Source organism: Nicotiana tabacum, chromosome 3, assembly GCF_000715075.1.
Source record: "Nicotiana tabacum cultivar K326 chromosome 3, ASM71507v2, whole genome shotgun sequence".
NCBI lineage: Eukaryota > Viridiplantae > Streptophyta > Magnoliopsida > Solanales > Solanaceae > Nicotiana > Nicotiana tabacum.
Window position 1 is genome coordinate 161,149,884 of NC_134082.1, and position 15,794 is coordinate 161,165,677.

At 42.5% G+C, this 15,794-nt stretch overlaps 1 protein-coding gene across 1 annotated transcript; it reads right to left on the reverse strand.

The window, feature by feature from the left end:
* Positions 1–1,681: 1,681 nt before the first annotated feature.
* LOC107807856 (uncharacterized) lies at positions 1,682–3,980 on the reverse strand. Its single transcript, XM_016632293.2, has 3 exons — positions 3,887–3,980; positions 2,818–3,616; positions 1,682–1,760 (listed from the first exon to the last, which is right to left on the reverse strand). Exons 1-3 carry the CDS (start codon positions 3,978–3,980, stop codon positions 1,682–1,684), a joined length of 972 nt encoding a protein of 323 aa, XP_016487779.2.
* Between the last annotated feature and the right edge of the window lie 11,814 nt (positions 3,981–15,794).

Genomic DNA, 15,794 nt, shown 5'->3' on the forward strand with positions numbered 1-15,794 from the left:
CACTTTCTTTGCTTCCTCCATGCCCACATAGTGTTTCAATCTATGCCCATTGACTCGAAATGTACGAGAGTCATTACTCGCAGCAATCTCTACTGATCTCGTGGGTGAATTTCAACCACACGAAAAGGGCCTGGCCATCGTGATTTCAATTTGCCCGAAAATAACCTCAGACGCGAGTTGTATAGCAATACCGTATCTCGGGGTTTAAAATTCCGCTTAATAATATTCCTATCATGTATCATCTTCATTATCTCCTTGTATAATCTTGTGCTCTCAAAAGCGTGATATCTAAACTCATCCAGCTCATGCAACTCTGTTACTCTACTTGTTCTAGCTGCTTCACTATCAAGATTCAACTATCTCAATGCCCACCAAGCTCTATGTTCCAACTCTACGGGTAAATGACATGCCTTCCCAAACACCAATTTGTATGGTGACATGCCAATTGGAGTTTTGAAAGCGGTTTGATATGCCCACAGTACATTGTCTAACTTCTTTGCGTAATCTATTCTAGTTGCATTCACAGCTTTAGTCAGCACACTCTTTATTTCTCTATTCGAGACTTCCACTTGCCCGCTTATTTGTGGATGGTATAGGGTGGACATCTTATGGCGTACATCATACTTATGTAGTTCGATTGCAAAAGTGAGTGCCTCCGTCATTGATTATTGCTCTTGGTATGCCAAATCAGGTGAAAATGTTCTTTCTCAGAAAATCAATCACCCCCTTTGCATCATTTGTAGGGAGTGATGCAGCTTCCACCCATTTGGATATGTATTCCTCAGTGACGAGTATGTACTTGTTACCATATGAGCTGACGAACGGCCCTATGAAGTCTATCCCCCATACATCAAACATTTCTACTTCCTGAATTAGGTTCATGGGCATCTCATGTTGGCGGGAAATGTTCCCAGTTCGTTGGCATTCATCACAGCCCTTTATCCATAGATGTGCATTTTTGAACAATGTTGGACAATAGAACTCTAACTCCAAGACTTTCGCAGTTGTCCTTACTCCCCCGAAGTACCCATCATATGGTGACGCATGACAAGCTTGTAAAATAGAAGACTGGTCTATCTCGAGGATACATATCTTGATCATGTTATCAACACAAATCCTGAATAGATAAGGCTCATCCCAATAATACATGCGACAATCACGAAAGAACTTTTCTTTTGAACAGAGGAAAGGTCATAAGGAACAATTCCGCTCTCCAGGTAGTTTGCAATGCCTGCATACCATGGCGCTTCCTCGAGACTCATGGTTAGTAGTTGTTCATTTGGAAACGTTTCCAGAATCTCTTCTGCCTCAACCTTGTTTTTAACTCCTTCCAGCCTGGATAAATGGTCAACTACTTGGTTCTCCATTCCCTTTCGGTCACGGATCTCCAAATCAAGTTCTTGCAGCAATAGCACCCATCGAATCAAGCGTGGTTTTGACTCCTTCTTTTCAATTAAGTACATGAATATAGCATGGTCAGTATAAACAATTACCTTTGAGCCTATCAGGTAAGACCTGAACTTGTCAAATGCGAACACCACTGCCAGCATCTCCTTTTCGGCCACAGTGTAATTTAGTTGGGGCCCACTCAACGTCCTACTTGAGTAGTATATTGGATGCATGATTTTATCTTTTCGCTGCCCAAGAACTGCTCCCACAACATAGTCACTAGTATTACACATCAACTCGATTGCTCCCAGTTGGGGGCAACTATAATAGGTGTTGTCACCAGTCTCTTCTTTAATTCCTCAAATGCTACCCTGCAGTCATCAAAAAACACAAAATGGTGATCTTTTTCAAGTAATTTACACAAGGGGTTAGCAATTTTGGAAAAATCGTTTATAAATCTCCTATAAAAACCGGTGTGCCCAAGAAAACTTCTGATTGCTTTGACTGAGGTGGGTGGTGAAAGCTTTTCTATCACATCAACTTTTGCACGATCCACCTCAATACCTTTACTTGACACTAGGTTCCCCAAGACTATACCTTTATGTACCATGAAATGGCACTTTTCCCAGTTGAGTACCAGATTAGTCTCGATACACCTTTTCAACACTCGCCTCAAGTTCACAAGGCAATCATCGAATGAATTCCCCACTACTGAGAAGTCATCCATGAAAACCTCCATTATCTCTTCTACCATATTTGTGAATATGGTCATCATGCACCTTTGGAATGTGGTGGGTACATTGCATAGGCCAAACGGCATTCGCTGAAAATCATAGATTCCATAAGGGCAGGTGAACGATGTTTTCTCTCTATCCTCTAGGGCAGTGAAAATCTAATTATACCCCGAGTACCCATCCAAGAAACAAAAGTGAGACCTCCCTGCTAATCTATCTAGCATCTGATCAATGAATGGCAGTGGGAAGTGGTCCTTCTTGGTATCCAAGTTAACTTTATGTAGTCCATACAGATTCGCCAACCCGTGACTGTTCGTGTAGAGATCAACTCATTCTTCTCATTTTTCACTACCGTACCTTCCTTTTTCAGTACACATTGAACTGGGCTAACCCAGTTGCTGTTAGAGATAGGGAATATGATTCCCGCATCTAACCATTTAATCACTTCCTTTTTCACCACTTCTTTCATGTTGGGGTTCAGCCTTCTTTGATGTTCTCTGGAAGGTTTGTGCCATCTTCCAGCAGAATCTTATGCATACGAAAGGCCGGGTTGATCCCTTTAATGTCTATATTGGTCCACTCAATTGCAGTTTTGCACTCAGTTAGTACCTGCAAAAGTTGTTATGCCTGCACATCTAACAATCTGGATGAGATAATAACATGAAGGTTTGAGTTAGGTCCTAAGAATGCATACCTAAGATGAGATGGCAATGACTTAACTTCCAGCTTTGGTGGATCTTCTATTGATGGCTTAGCTGGAGGAGTTTTTCTTTCATCCAAGTGCAAAGGCTCAAATTCAAGCTCCCTTTTCCAAAAACCTTGGCCTTCAAGAGCAAGTACCCACTCTGCCAAGTCTTCACCATTAGCTTCATCTAAGTTCATGAGACAAGCTTCTAGAGGGTCTTTAATGTTCAATGATGCATCGTCCTCCTCCAACACTACATCCACCGCATCTATTAGAGAGTAATCGGCAAATTTACTGTGTCTGCGCATAGATTTCTGTACGTTGAATGTTATATCTTCATCGTTTAATCTCATTTTGAGCTCTCTAGTTTCACAATAAATTAGAGCTTTCCCAGTGGCCAAGAATGGTTTTCCCAAAATTATGGGAATTTCCTCGTCAACCCGACAATTAAGGATGACAAAATCTGCTGGGAACACAAACTTCCCAACCTGCACCAATACATCATCTAGAATCGCGGAGGGGCTTTTCACAGTTCGATCAGCCAGTTGTAGTAGCATAGACGTGGGTCTAGCTCTTCCAATGCCTAGCCTTTTGTAGATAGTTAGTGGCATAAGGTTTATGTTTGCTCCCAGATCACACAGTGCCTTAGCAAATGCAAAGTTGCCTATTGTGCAAGGGATTGTGAAACTCTCTAGGTCAGACAACTTCTCAGCTATGGGTCTCGTTACAACCGCACTGCAGGTATGAGTCAGTGTAACCGTGGCCAAGTCTTGGAAGTTGAACTTGCGGGCATCAAGTCCTTTATCATCTTTGCATATCCAGGCATTTCTTTTAAAGCATAATTTTTACCTGAATTTGCTTCAACATCTCCAAGAATTTCTTATACTACTGATCTTTTTTATACTTAGCCAATCTTTGTGGGAATGGTGCTGGAGGTCGTTTCTTCCCTGTAATTTGGTTTTGTCTTGTTCAGGCACTACTTCTACTGTCGGTTCCAGTGCAACTTCAATCTCTTCCAAAACCTCTTCTTCTTTGTTGGTGTTCTCTTACGCATTCTATACTGTCACCTTAGTTAAACCCGTTGAATCATTTATCTCAATGGGTACTGGCACCGGTGTCTCAGTCGTCTGCTTTCGCGAGCCATTTCTCGCTCCAGATCTAAGCCCTACCATTTCGGAGACTCGCTGCCATCAACCACTTCGGGCCCTGCTCTTTCGGATTAATTTGGTGTCTGCAGGTAACATCCCATTAGGACAATTATTTAGGGCCATGGAAATCTGTCCTAACTAGATCTCAATATTCTTAATTACTGACTCATGTGATTCTACTTTGTCAGCTAGTTTTCCAGTGGACCCAATAACTTGTTGCATCATACCCTCAAGTTTAGCAAACCCATCATCATGTCTCACAATCTATTGTTGAGGAGTTTATTGATAATCCTGCTGCTAATTTTGCCGGTTGTACCCTTGTTGCCTTTGGTAAGTGATAACTATGGATTATGATGTATTTTACACTCCTTCTTGCTTAAGTTTTTGATTAGAAATATGTACAAAATAGTCCCAAAGGCTCACAAGTTGTACTTGATTGCAGGTTTGATCAACAAGGTGACAAGGTGTCAAAAACCAGCTCAAAAAGGAGTGAAACTTGCACAAGTACCAAGACCAAGACCAAGCTCAGTCAAACAGGGCCAATGCGGCCGCACACCATTTTGTGCGAGCTGCAAAGATGAAGATCAGAGAGTATGCTTCTCAGTCAGCTAGGCAATGTGGCTGTAAAGGCTTTGTGCGGTCCATATTAATTCCATTGCGTCCGCACTCGATTTCGTACAGTCCGCAGAGCCAAAGTTCAGATATGTGACATTTTGGGGAACCTGGTCAATGCGGTCCGCGGTCCATTTTGTGTAGACCATAGTAGAAGCCACCGCGGTGCATTTTGTGCGGTCCGTGGTGGCCAAGAACCTTAGTGCCAAGAACCTTAGTGCGGCCGCACTCGATTTTGTGCGGTCCGCACTAGACGCGCAGGGGTATTTTTGTCCAAAATTTTTAGCCTAGTATAAATAGTTTTTTTCCCCATTTTTAGGTCATCAGATAGATTTTGGGACAGAGTTGCGTTCGTGACTTCTTCTCTTTTACCATTTTGAGTAATTTTAGCTTAGTTTAAACATTGAATCTTCAAGTTTTATTTAGTAATTAATTATTATGGGCTTTTCTTCATCTATTTCTTTATTTTCTTCTATAATTATGAGTAGCTAGATCCATTAGCTAGGGTTGTGGCTCAATCCTAGTGTGGGTAATTGATTTGTCTATGGGTGTTTGATATTTGGACTAATTTAGGGTTTTAATGTTGAATTAGTGGTTGCAAACACTAGTTTATGCCTAGTAGACTTTGGCTCTTCTTGAGAAAGAGAGCCTAGGTCCATGAAATTAGTCCAACAAGGAATTGGGACATATTCAAGAGATTGATAGCCCCAATTAAAGGGTTAAACCTAGAGATAGTAATACCCGACTTGAACCTCAATTGCTTGTACAAATTTGCATACCCAATTGGTCTTGAGAAAGTCAATTCGGGCAAAATTACTCAAACTACCGAAAGGTATAGAGTGAGTAGAATCATGCAATGGTTATATCATACTCCCAAAATGTGAAAATCTAGCCTTAGACTCAAGAATCCGCCAATTAACCACCTAGGAGAAAGTCACTACCCTAGTGTCTTTTATCTATTTGAACAACTTGCAATAGTTTAATCTTAGCTTTACTTAGCCTAATTTAGCATCTTGGTAGTATAAAATTAGAAGTAAAATCAAAATCAACAATGTTAAGAAGTGCAATTAGGAACAATTACACAACTCCCATTTAAATATAAACTCAACTCCAATATCTAGCTCCTTGTGGAAATCGATCCCGACCTTCCTGGGTAAAAACTTCTTCGACCTCTCTTGTTGCTTCATAGTAGTACAGGGTTGGCCTCGATCACTTTTTGGTGCTGTTGTCGGGGAGCTAACAGTTTTGGCTATCTATCTAAATAGTTTTGTGTATTGCTCTTCTTTCCTTCTGTGTTACTAATTTGTGTGTGTCACACTTCAGGTACAAAATGGCAGCAAACTTAAACAATAGACCTCTTGGAGATCTTCTGTCGGGGGAGGAAGTAGATGACAATGTTGAAGATGAGGTCCCTATTGTGCCTCAAGTACAAAGTAGAGGCCGCCAGGCCAATTATAATATGTCAGATCCTCCCCCGCCACCTCCAAGAGTGGCTCCTCGAGTGCTTCCAAACCAAGGCTATGCAAGTGCAATTGTCCCGTGGGTAATTTTCAAATTACCAATGTGATGCTGACATTGCTGGAGTAGCGTGGGTATTTCACGGGCGCCGCCAATCAAAATGCTTACAAGCATCTCAAGGGGTTCGTGGATACCTGTTAGGAGAGAAAGCAAACAAATGTGTCCGAGGATGCACTTCGGTTGAGACTCTTCCCATTTTCACTTAGAGGGAAGGAATTGGATTGACTTGAGCGACTTCCCAACCATTCCATCACTACTTGGGATGAGTTGGTGGACAAGTTCATTGTAAAAAATTTCTCACCTAGGCATATGGTAGCATTGAGAGATGAGATCTTGGCTTTCAAGTAGGAGCCCATTGAACCTTTGCATGAGATTTGGGAGCGCTATAGAATAATGGTAAAGGAATGCCCCAACAATGATATGACTGAGGCGATGATCCAACAGACTTTCTACCGAGGCATTAACACAACAAACCAATGCATAGTGAACCAACTTGCTGGGGGCAACTTCATGAAGTTGTCTTATGATGCGGCTTGTGACATTCTTGACAAAATGACTAACACTTCTTCTTCTTGGCAAAGTAGAGCCAAAGTGCCCCAGGGTGACCCCATAGTTACTCATTTGCACAAGGAGTTACATGATTGTGGGTAGGCTATAGCTGAGTTGACAACTACAATGAACCAACTAGCAAAGGCACAGTTGCAACAAGTTCAAAATCTTCGCCAAGTGAATGCTATGGAGGGTGTCAACATGCTAGTCAACAAAAGAAAACAAAGCGGTTAACAGAACCAAGAGAATTCGAAGCAATTTGACAATGATTGTGGTGGATTCCAAGATGATAGTTATGATGTGCAAAATGAAGAGGTGCAATACGTGAACAATTATCAAGGCCAAATAGGCAATTCTTCCAACCAACAACAATGCAGACCCCAGGGTAATTGGGGAAATCAACAACAACAAGGCAATGGTAATTGGGGGAACAATAACCAAAACTCCAACTGGGGCAATCAGAACAATAATTAGAGCAATCAAGGTAATTGGAATGGGAACAACAACAACTGGGGTGGTAACAACAATCAAGGTGGGTGGAACACTGAAAATAAGGGAAACCGGGGGCAAGGCTTTCAAAGGCCCCCAATGTACCAACAACTGAACAATCCGCCCCTATTTCCATCCCAAGGCCCTAGTTCTTCCAATAATGACATAGGGAGAATTGAAATGATGTTCGAATAGATGATGAAAAAGACTGCGGATTTCGATGCTCAGTTATCTTCCCACAATACTTCAATTAGAAATTTGGAAGTTCAGTTAGGCCAAATCTCACAATCCTTGAATACTCACCCTAGGGGTGCTCTACCAAGTGATACGGTAGTAAACCCGAAGGGTGGGAACAATCATGTTATGGCGGTAACTACAAGGAGTGGACGAGGCGGTGATGTGAATGCCTCCAAACAAAAGTAAATTTTGAGTGATGAATTTGAGCTGCAAGAAGATGAAGTTCCTTTGGTGGTTGAAAATGTGATTGATGAGAATATGAATGAAAAAGTGAGGATTGATATTCAAGATGCCAAGGTGGAAACTCAAAATGACGTGAACCCATCTAGGGAACACGTAATAGACATGCTGGAGCCGGTTGTGCCGAAAGCCAAGGCTCCTTTGCCAAGTCCACCTACACCTTATCCTAAAAGGCTTGCGAAGTAGAAAAATGAGAATCAATTTTAAAAGTTCATTGGTATAATGAAGAGCTTATCCATTAATGTGCCTTTGGTGAAGGCTATTGAACAAATGTCGGGCTATGCTAAATTCATAAAGGACTTGGTGACAAAAAAACGATCCATGGATTGTGAAACTATAAAGATGACCCAGCAAGTTAGTGCAATAGTGCATTCAATGGCCCCGAAGCTTGAAGATCTCGGTGCTTTCACCATTCCTTGCACCATTGGGAGTGCGGACTTTGCTAAGGCTCTATGTGATTTGGGGGCAAGTATCAACTTGATGCCCTACTCAGTTTTCAAGACTTTGAATATTAGGCAACCGAGGCCGACTTCCATGAGATTGCAAATTACGGATAGAACAATGAAGAGACCATTGGGTATTATTGATGATGTCCTTGTCCGGGTGGACAAATTTATCTTGCCAGCTGACTTTGTGATCTTGGTTTATGAGGTGATTATGAAGTTCCAATAATTTTGGGGAGACCTTTCCTTGCTACTGGGAAGGCCTTAGTTGATGTGGAAGCAGGAGAACTCACCTTCCGGGTGGGTAATAAAAAGTGGTCTTTCATGTGTGCAAGTCAATGAAGCAGCCCAATAGTTTCGAGGTGTGCTCTTTTGTGGACCTTGTCATGGCAGTGATAGTTGATGATACCAGTGCAATGATCAATGTGGAGGACCCTCTAGAGGCCGTATTGTTTAACCTTGATGTCAATGATGATGAGGGCCGAGTGGAGTGTGTGAATGCTTTACATAGGATGGGCTCTTACTCTTATGAGCCTAGAAAACTATTGTTGGACCTTGAGAATCGGAAGACTCCACCAACAAAACCTTCAATTGAGGAGCCTCCAGTGTTGGAGTTGAAGCTGTTTCCTCTACACCTCATGTATGAGTTCTTAGGCCCTAGTTCTACTTTGACAATTATTCTTTTCTCTTGTCTTACTAACATGCATGTTGATGCCACGTTGGCGGTGCTTCAAAAGCGAAAAAAAAAAAGCAATTTGATGGACTTTAGCTGATATTCGGCGGATAAGCCCCACATTCTGTATGCACAAAATTATTCTAGAAAATGATGCAAAGCCCTCCTTGGAACATCAAAAGAGGTTGAATGAGGCAATGCAAGAAGTTGTGAAAAAGGAGGTGATCAAGTGGTTGGATGCCGGGGTTTTGTACCCTATCTCTGATAGCTCGTAGACTTCACCGGTGCAATGTGTACCGAAGAAGGATAGCTTGACCGTGGTTGCAAATTCACAAAATGATTTGATTCCTACCAGAACCGTCACCGGGTGGAGGGTATGCATGGACTACCGCAAGTTGAATAAAGTGACCTGCAAGGATCACTTTCCATTGCCTTTTCTTGATTAGATGTTGGACCGACTTGTTGGGCGTTCCTTCTACTGTTTCTTAGAGGGGTATTCTGGATACAACCAAATCTTGATTGCTCCGGAAGATAAGGAGAAGACCACATTCACATGTCCATATGGCACCTTTGCTTTTTCTCGGATGCCTTTTGGGTTGTGTAATGCACTGGCTATGTTTTAGCGGTGTATGATGGCCATTTTCACCGATATGGTGGAATATTTTGGAGGTGTTCATGGAAGACTATAGTGTTGTGGGTGATTCATTTAATGAGTGCTTGAAAAATCTTGATAGAGTTTTAGCCCATTGTGAAGAAACCAATCTTGTTCTTAATTGGGAGAAATGCCACTTCATGGTGGAAAAAGGGCATAGTTCTTGGCATAAAATTTCAAAGCATGGTATTGAGGTAGACAAAGCAAAAATTGATGTGATTTCAAGGCTCCCTCCCCCGACCTCTATCAAGGGATTTAGAAGTTTTCTTGGGCATACGGGATTCTACCGGAGATTTATCAAAGACTTTTCTAAGGTAGTGAACCCCTTATGCAAGCTATTGGAAAAGGATGCCAAGTTTGTGTTCGATGAGAGATGTATGCAAGACTTTGAACTTCTCAAGCATAAGTTGACCACCACTCTTATCATTACTGCACCTAATTGGATCTTGCCCTTTGAGCTTATGTGTGATGCGAGCGATGTTGCGGTTGGGGCGATTTTGGGTCAAAGAGTGAACAAAATGTTTCATCCGGTATACTATGCGATCAAGACAATGAATGATGCTCAAGTGAACTACATGGTGACCGAGAAAGAACTTTTGCTATTGTGTTAGAAATGGAGAAATTTCGACCATATCTTATGGGTGCCAAGGTCATAGTCCATACTGTTCATGCCGCACTCCAGTACTTGATGAGGAAGAAGGATTCCAAAGCTAGACTGATGTAATGGGTCTTGTTACTTCAAGAGTTTGATTTGGAGATTGTGGACCGAAGGGTAGTGAAAACCAAGTGGCGAACCACTTGTCCCGCTTGGAGGAGGACGGGAGGCCTCGTGATAGCCTAGAGATCAATGATTCATTTCCCGACGAACAACTCCTTTCTATGTCGGTGAATGGAGTGCCATGGTTTGCGGACGTTGCTAATTTCCTTTTGACTGGTATAATCCCGTGTGAGATCTCTTCTAACCAAAGGAAGAAGCTCAAACGAGATAGTTTGGATTTCTATTGGTATGAGCTGTACTTGTTCAAGATTTGCACGGATGGTGTGATCCGAAGGCGTGTCTCGGAGGAAGAGCAATTGAGTATCTTGGAGGCTTGTCATTCCTCTCCCTATGGTGGCCATCATGGAGGGGCGAGGACGGCTTCCAAAGTTCTTAGTTATGGGTTTTATTGGCCAATTTTATACAAAGATGCAAGTGAACTTGTGAATAGGTGTGACGAATGTCAAATAGCAGGTGCAATTTTGAAGAAAGATGAGATGCCTCTCAATACCATTCTTGAATTTGATATTTTTGATGTGTGGGGCATTGATTTTATGGGCCCGTTTGTTAGATCATGTGGGAACACATACATTCTTGTGGCGGTTGACTATGTTTCAAAGTGGGTTGAGGCCATGGCTTTACCCAACAATGAGGCCCGGAGTGTTGTTGCATTTCTCAAGAAGAGCATTCTTACAAGGTTTGGCACTCCTCGTGCAATCATAAGTGAGAGGGGGTCTTATTTTTGCAATAGAGCTTTTGACACTTTGCTTGCAAAGTATGGTGTCAATCACAAAGTTTCTACTCCCTATCATCCTCACAAGTGGCCAAGTTGAAGTCTCAAACCGGAAAATCAAGAGTATATTGTCAAAGACGGTCAATGCAAATAGGACCGATTGGTCAAAGAAGTTGGAAAATGCTCTATGGGCTTATAGAACTGCTTACAAGACTCCGATTGGTATGTCTCCGTATCAGTTGGTGCTTGGGAAAGCTTGCCATCTACCGATTGAGTTAGAGCACAAGGCCATGTGGGCCTTGAGGAAGTTAAATCTTGAATGGGATGTGGCAGCAAATCTTTGTGAACTTGATGAATTCTGATTCCATGCCTACTCCAGTTCATCCTTGTACAAGGACAAGATGAAGTACCTTCATGATAAATATGCTCGTGGCAAGGAGTTCAAAGTTGGTGATTTGGTTCTCTTCTTCAACTCTCGGTTACGTCAAGTCAAAATGGAGTGGACCTTTTGAAATGGTGTATGTGACCCCGTTTGGTGCACTTAACTTGAAGAAAAAAAATGGAGAAGTTTTCAGAGTGAATGGGCACAGGGTCAAGCATTACTTGGGAAAAATTGATGACAGCCACGTGGTGACACTTCTTCATCTCAAATGATATGATGGTAACCTGCGTCGTGCCGCGACGTTAAATTAGGCGATTTTTGGGAGGCAACCCTTGTGTTTTCTTCTTGTTTTTCTTTGGTTTTTATTGTAGTGTAGGATTTATTTTTGGACTGACTGGTTGTGAGATGTTGTAGGATTGTGTTGATGCAGTGCAGGAAAAAGTTGGGAAATGATCACTCTCTGAAGTTCTCAATGCGGACCGCACTCATTTTGTGCGACCGCAAAGACCTTTGTGCGGGGGCAAGAAATCAGTGCGGACCACACTGATGATTTGACAAAAGTGAGGGTTCTTTGAAGTTTACCACCGCGACCGCATTGCATTTTGTGCGGTCCGCAGTGGTCCACTGCGACTGCATTACATTTTGTGCAGTCCGCAGTGGTCAATTGGTCTTTGCCCTATGGTTTTGAACATCGCGGACCCCGGTGCCATTTTGTGCGGTCTGCGGTGGGTAGGTAAGCTGGGCCCCAGGACCTTTCTCTATAAATAGGACCTGAGGCCCTCTTTTTGAACTTTTCGATCCTTTTACTCTCAGAGCATTAAAAAATCACTGTTCATCTCTCTTTATTGCACGTAACTGACTACTAAGGCTTATTCATCATCTCAGCATCTCATTTTTGGTACTTTAATCCTTTTTCATTTGTTTAATTTTGTTATTTTCTTTTAATTTTTGTTTCTTAGTTCTTTTTCTTTCACTATTCGTTTTCTTTCAAATTTGGTAGCTTAGGTTAGTTAATTTTTTGTTTTAAATTAGGATTAGGTAGTTAAAACACTGAACCAACACTTAGGGACTCATAAATAGGTGTAAAATTGGACTAAAATTGATCAAAACATGAACCCTAGGTTGGTATTGCTGTTGGGTGTTCAATGCGGACCGTGGTGGATTTTGTGCGGTCTGCAGTGCCCTTGTGCGATTCGCAATGGTATTTGGTGTGGACCGCAATGACAAAGTCCTACAAGCTAAACATTTGAGGACCGCGGCCGCATTGGATTTTGTGCGGTCCGCGAGACCGCAATGGCATTTTGTGTGGTCCGCGGTGCATAGATTCAAAGAGTGGGTAGTCTGAACCCCACCTCTTTGTGGACCGCAATGGATTTTGTGTGGTCTGCAATGGCCTCTTTGCGGCCGCACTGCATTTTGTGTGGTTCGCACTCTGTAATTTTCATACTGTCTACAACATTTTATCTACAACTATGAACTTCATTGTTTTGCTAGATGCTAACAAAGTCTGAATGAATGGTGTTTGCAGACAATGGTGAGATCAAGAGGAAAAGGTGGTAAATAAACAGGAAAAGGAGAGTCCTCCCGGGGTGGGAAGCAAGCAATGATAAAACTAACTCCACAAGCCTGTCAAAACATAAAAAAACAAGGAAGATTATAAAAGTTGCAGACATGGCCATTGACCAGTCGGGGAGTGAGTATGAGCCCTCCCAGGAGGCATCTTTAGATTCCATTCTAGAGTTTGTTCCTGACTGGCCGGAGAGGAACCGATTGAGAGATACACCTCCAGCATCCCCCATTGCCCAAGCCTCAGTTCATATATCTTCTGAGTCGTCTAAAGGCTCAGCTGAAGGCAGTGGGGATAAGTACTCCACCTCTCCTACAGCTTCATTATCCGGAGAGGGTGTAGTAGCAGAAGAAGGGGAAGCAGACTGGCCAGTTGAAGTAGTGGATTTCCCTTGAAGTGCTTGCCCTTAGGGTTGTCATCACCTTGTAAGCTATACCACGAGAAAGGTGCCTTTGCCTTCATTTTCACGTCAAATTTGTGCTTCTCCACATTTTGGTCCTTCAGGTACATGGTCAGGAAGTTGGGGAATGGGTAAGACCTATCACCCTCATTCACTACTCGTGTAATGACCCGGGATATCAAATTCCCAACATTGATCGGTACCCCACCATGATGGATGCTACTAAGATCGCCCGGTGAATTGGGAGTGAGTTGTCATGGGTGGTAGGATCTAGCCTGCTGTACACAAATGTCTCCCATCCCTTTGCCTCGAAGTTCAATGTCCTCCTCAATATCTTCACCCCCGTAGTCAACCACTCGGGGGTGGTACCTGGGATTTCCAAGTACTCTGCCAACCACAGACGAGCTTCTTCAACCAACTTCATTTTGTCCAAGTACATGGACTCATCTTCCTCCGTGAAACCCAAATAGTCATTGATGGTCTTGCCATCAAACTTCACTTTCAGATTTTGCACTTTGGTAACCGTGGTACCATTTTTGATGTGGGCCACGTTGGTGTAGAATTCTTTCACCAAGTGCTCATTGGTGTCATCCACCTGCCCTATGAAGTAGTCCCATCCAGCTCTTTCTCTGAATTGCCAAATCACATTAGGATTGTGAGGCAAAAGATCCCTGGTGATAATTTTTCTCTTAGGTATCAACCTCTTTTTTGGCCATCACTCTCTGAATTTGTGGTAGGCAATCTCACTGCCGAACCGGTCCTCCCATGCCTCCGGGTTCCTAGACCGCTCTACCCCACCAACTTGGGGATCAGCCTATCCATTGACTGCCCATCATCTGATTTAGGCCCTCACCAACATCAACAACCGGATGCAGATAGCTACTTCTAAGTTGTCTGTATTATCTACTACCGTAGCAGCTCAGTTAGCACCTCCTCCTCCACAGGTCCCACAGTCCATTGAGGACACTCTCAAGGATCTTTTGGACAACTAGAAGAAGATCCTTGAGAAACAAAAATTGCTCACAGATGCTGTTGATTTACACGGAAAGGCTCTCAAGGAGCTTGCTAGGGAGGCTAAGAAGATAAGGAAGACTCGGGCTTCCAAAGAGTCCGTGAAGGAGTTACGGGTCGAGGTTGAGAGATTGAAGGCAGATCACCTGCCTTTAGATTTGCTACTACATGACCCTGTACCAGAAGCCCACCCCCAGCTAGAGCAGTCCGAGAGGCCTCCTAAGAGGAAGAGAGTGATCCCTCAGTCCGATGATGCAGCCATTCAGTTGGAGGACCCGCCGGGAGATTCCTCCAGCCAACCCCAGGAGCTTGTCTAGGCCCAGGTCCCTGTAGCAGAGCCACAGATCACAGGGAGCCAGTCTCAAGTTCCCGAGCATAGAGAGGACCCAGGGACCACAGAGGATCCCATGCAAACGGCCGGCCCATAGGGAGTTTTTTTCCTCTTTCATCTATTTTTGTGCTTATTTTGCTTAGTTGGTATTGAGGACAATGCCAGCTTTCATTTGAGGGGGTAGGCCCTATTTGGATTTGGATGACTGTATATATATGACAGATTTTATGATTTTTTTCTTTCCTTTTTATCTTTGGTATGTATATAATTTCATCATTTCATTATATTTTTCGTACTTCTTACTTTAGGTCTGTATATAAAAGTTATGTTTCATTGTATATATTCATCTCCCCTATTGTATATTCGATTAAATCCCCTCTTGTACATATTCATTCTACTTTCGGTATTTTTTTTTCTTTTCTTAGCTTCTTATTTTATATTCATAGCTTCTTATTTTGAGTTTTTGCAATAAACCTTTGGTTTTCTTAATTCCACGGTTCTTTCCAAAGGTAGAATTTGTGTGAACCGGGTGGCTCTTCCTGATGATGGATGGCATCACAACCTTCTTAAAGGTTTGAGTCTGTTTTTCTTTTCTTTTTTGCTTTTTAGTGGTTAGTGGTAAGGGTGCCTCAAGCAAAGTTTCACTTGGGCCTAACACATTTGCCTTTGATCATATGGTCAAAAGTAAATCGTTGTGTATAGGATGGTGAAAGTTGTGACCTTGAAACTCTTGTGTTGGCCGATAATCATCAAGTGGTTTTTCGGGACCATTGTGTGCCCAAATCTTATCTAAGGTTGTTGTAGGGCCCTGACTTTGTATCTTTAGTGATCCCATAGCTTGTGTGGTAAGAAATTGCATTGCAAGCCCAAGTCCTGAGCCATTGATCTAGAACTTGCCCTGAATGTTTGTCTAGGCAAAATCCTAAGTGTAATTTGACTTGAGACATGATTATAGGCTCTCCTTGATCCAAATGATATCTTGAACACTTCCATAGCCTACCAATGATAAAATCCCTAGTCAACCTTTTTGAGCCTTAGACCTTTTTCCTTCAAGAACAATGATACAAGTCTTTACCCGTTCTAAAGATGCCCTCTCTTGGCACCCGATCATTTCTTAGCACATGACAAAAGTATAAGTTTGGGGGGAGAGACGAGGATTGCAATAAAGTGGTAAAAAGGTACAAAATGAAGAAAAGGAAAGGCAATGAAAAGGAAAGAAAAGCAAAAAGACAAAATGAATGTTC

What these genes read in the sequence shown, in the direction of transcription:
- LOC107807856 (XM_016632293.2), bottom strand. Translation starts at nt 3,980, where the DNA reads ATGGTAGGGCTTAGATCTGGAGCGAGAAATGGCTCGCGAAAGCAGACG. An exon ending in TGAGATAAATGATTCAACGG is followed by an intron (nt 3,617 to 3,886) that starts GTTTAACTAAGG and finishes GGATATGCAAAG; the next exon opens with ATGATAAAGGACTTGATGCC. An exon ending in TCATTGCCATCTCATCTTAG is followed by an intron (nt 1,761 to 2,817) that starts GTATGCATTCTT and finishes TGATGACTGCAG; the next exon opens with GGTAGCATTTGAGGAATTAA.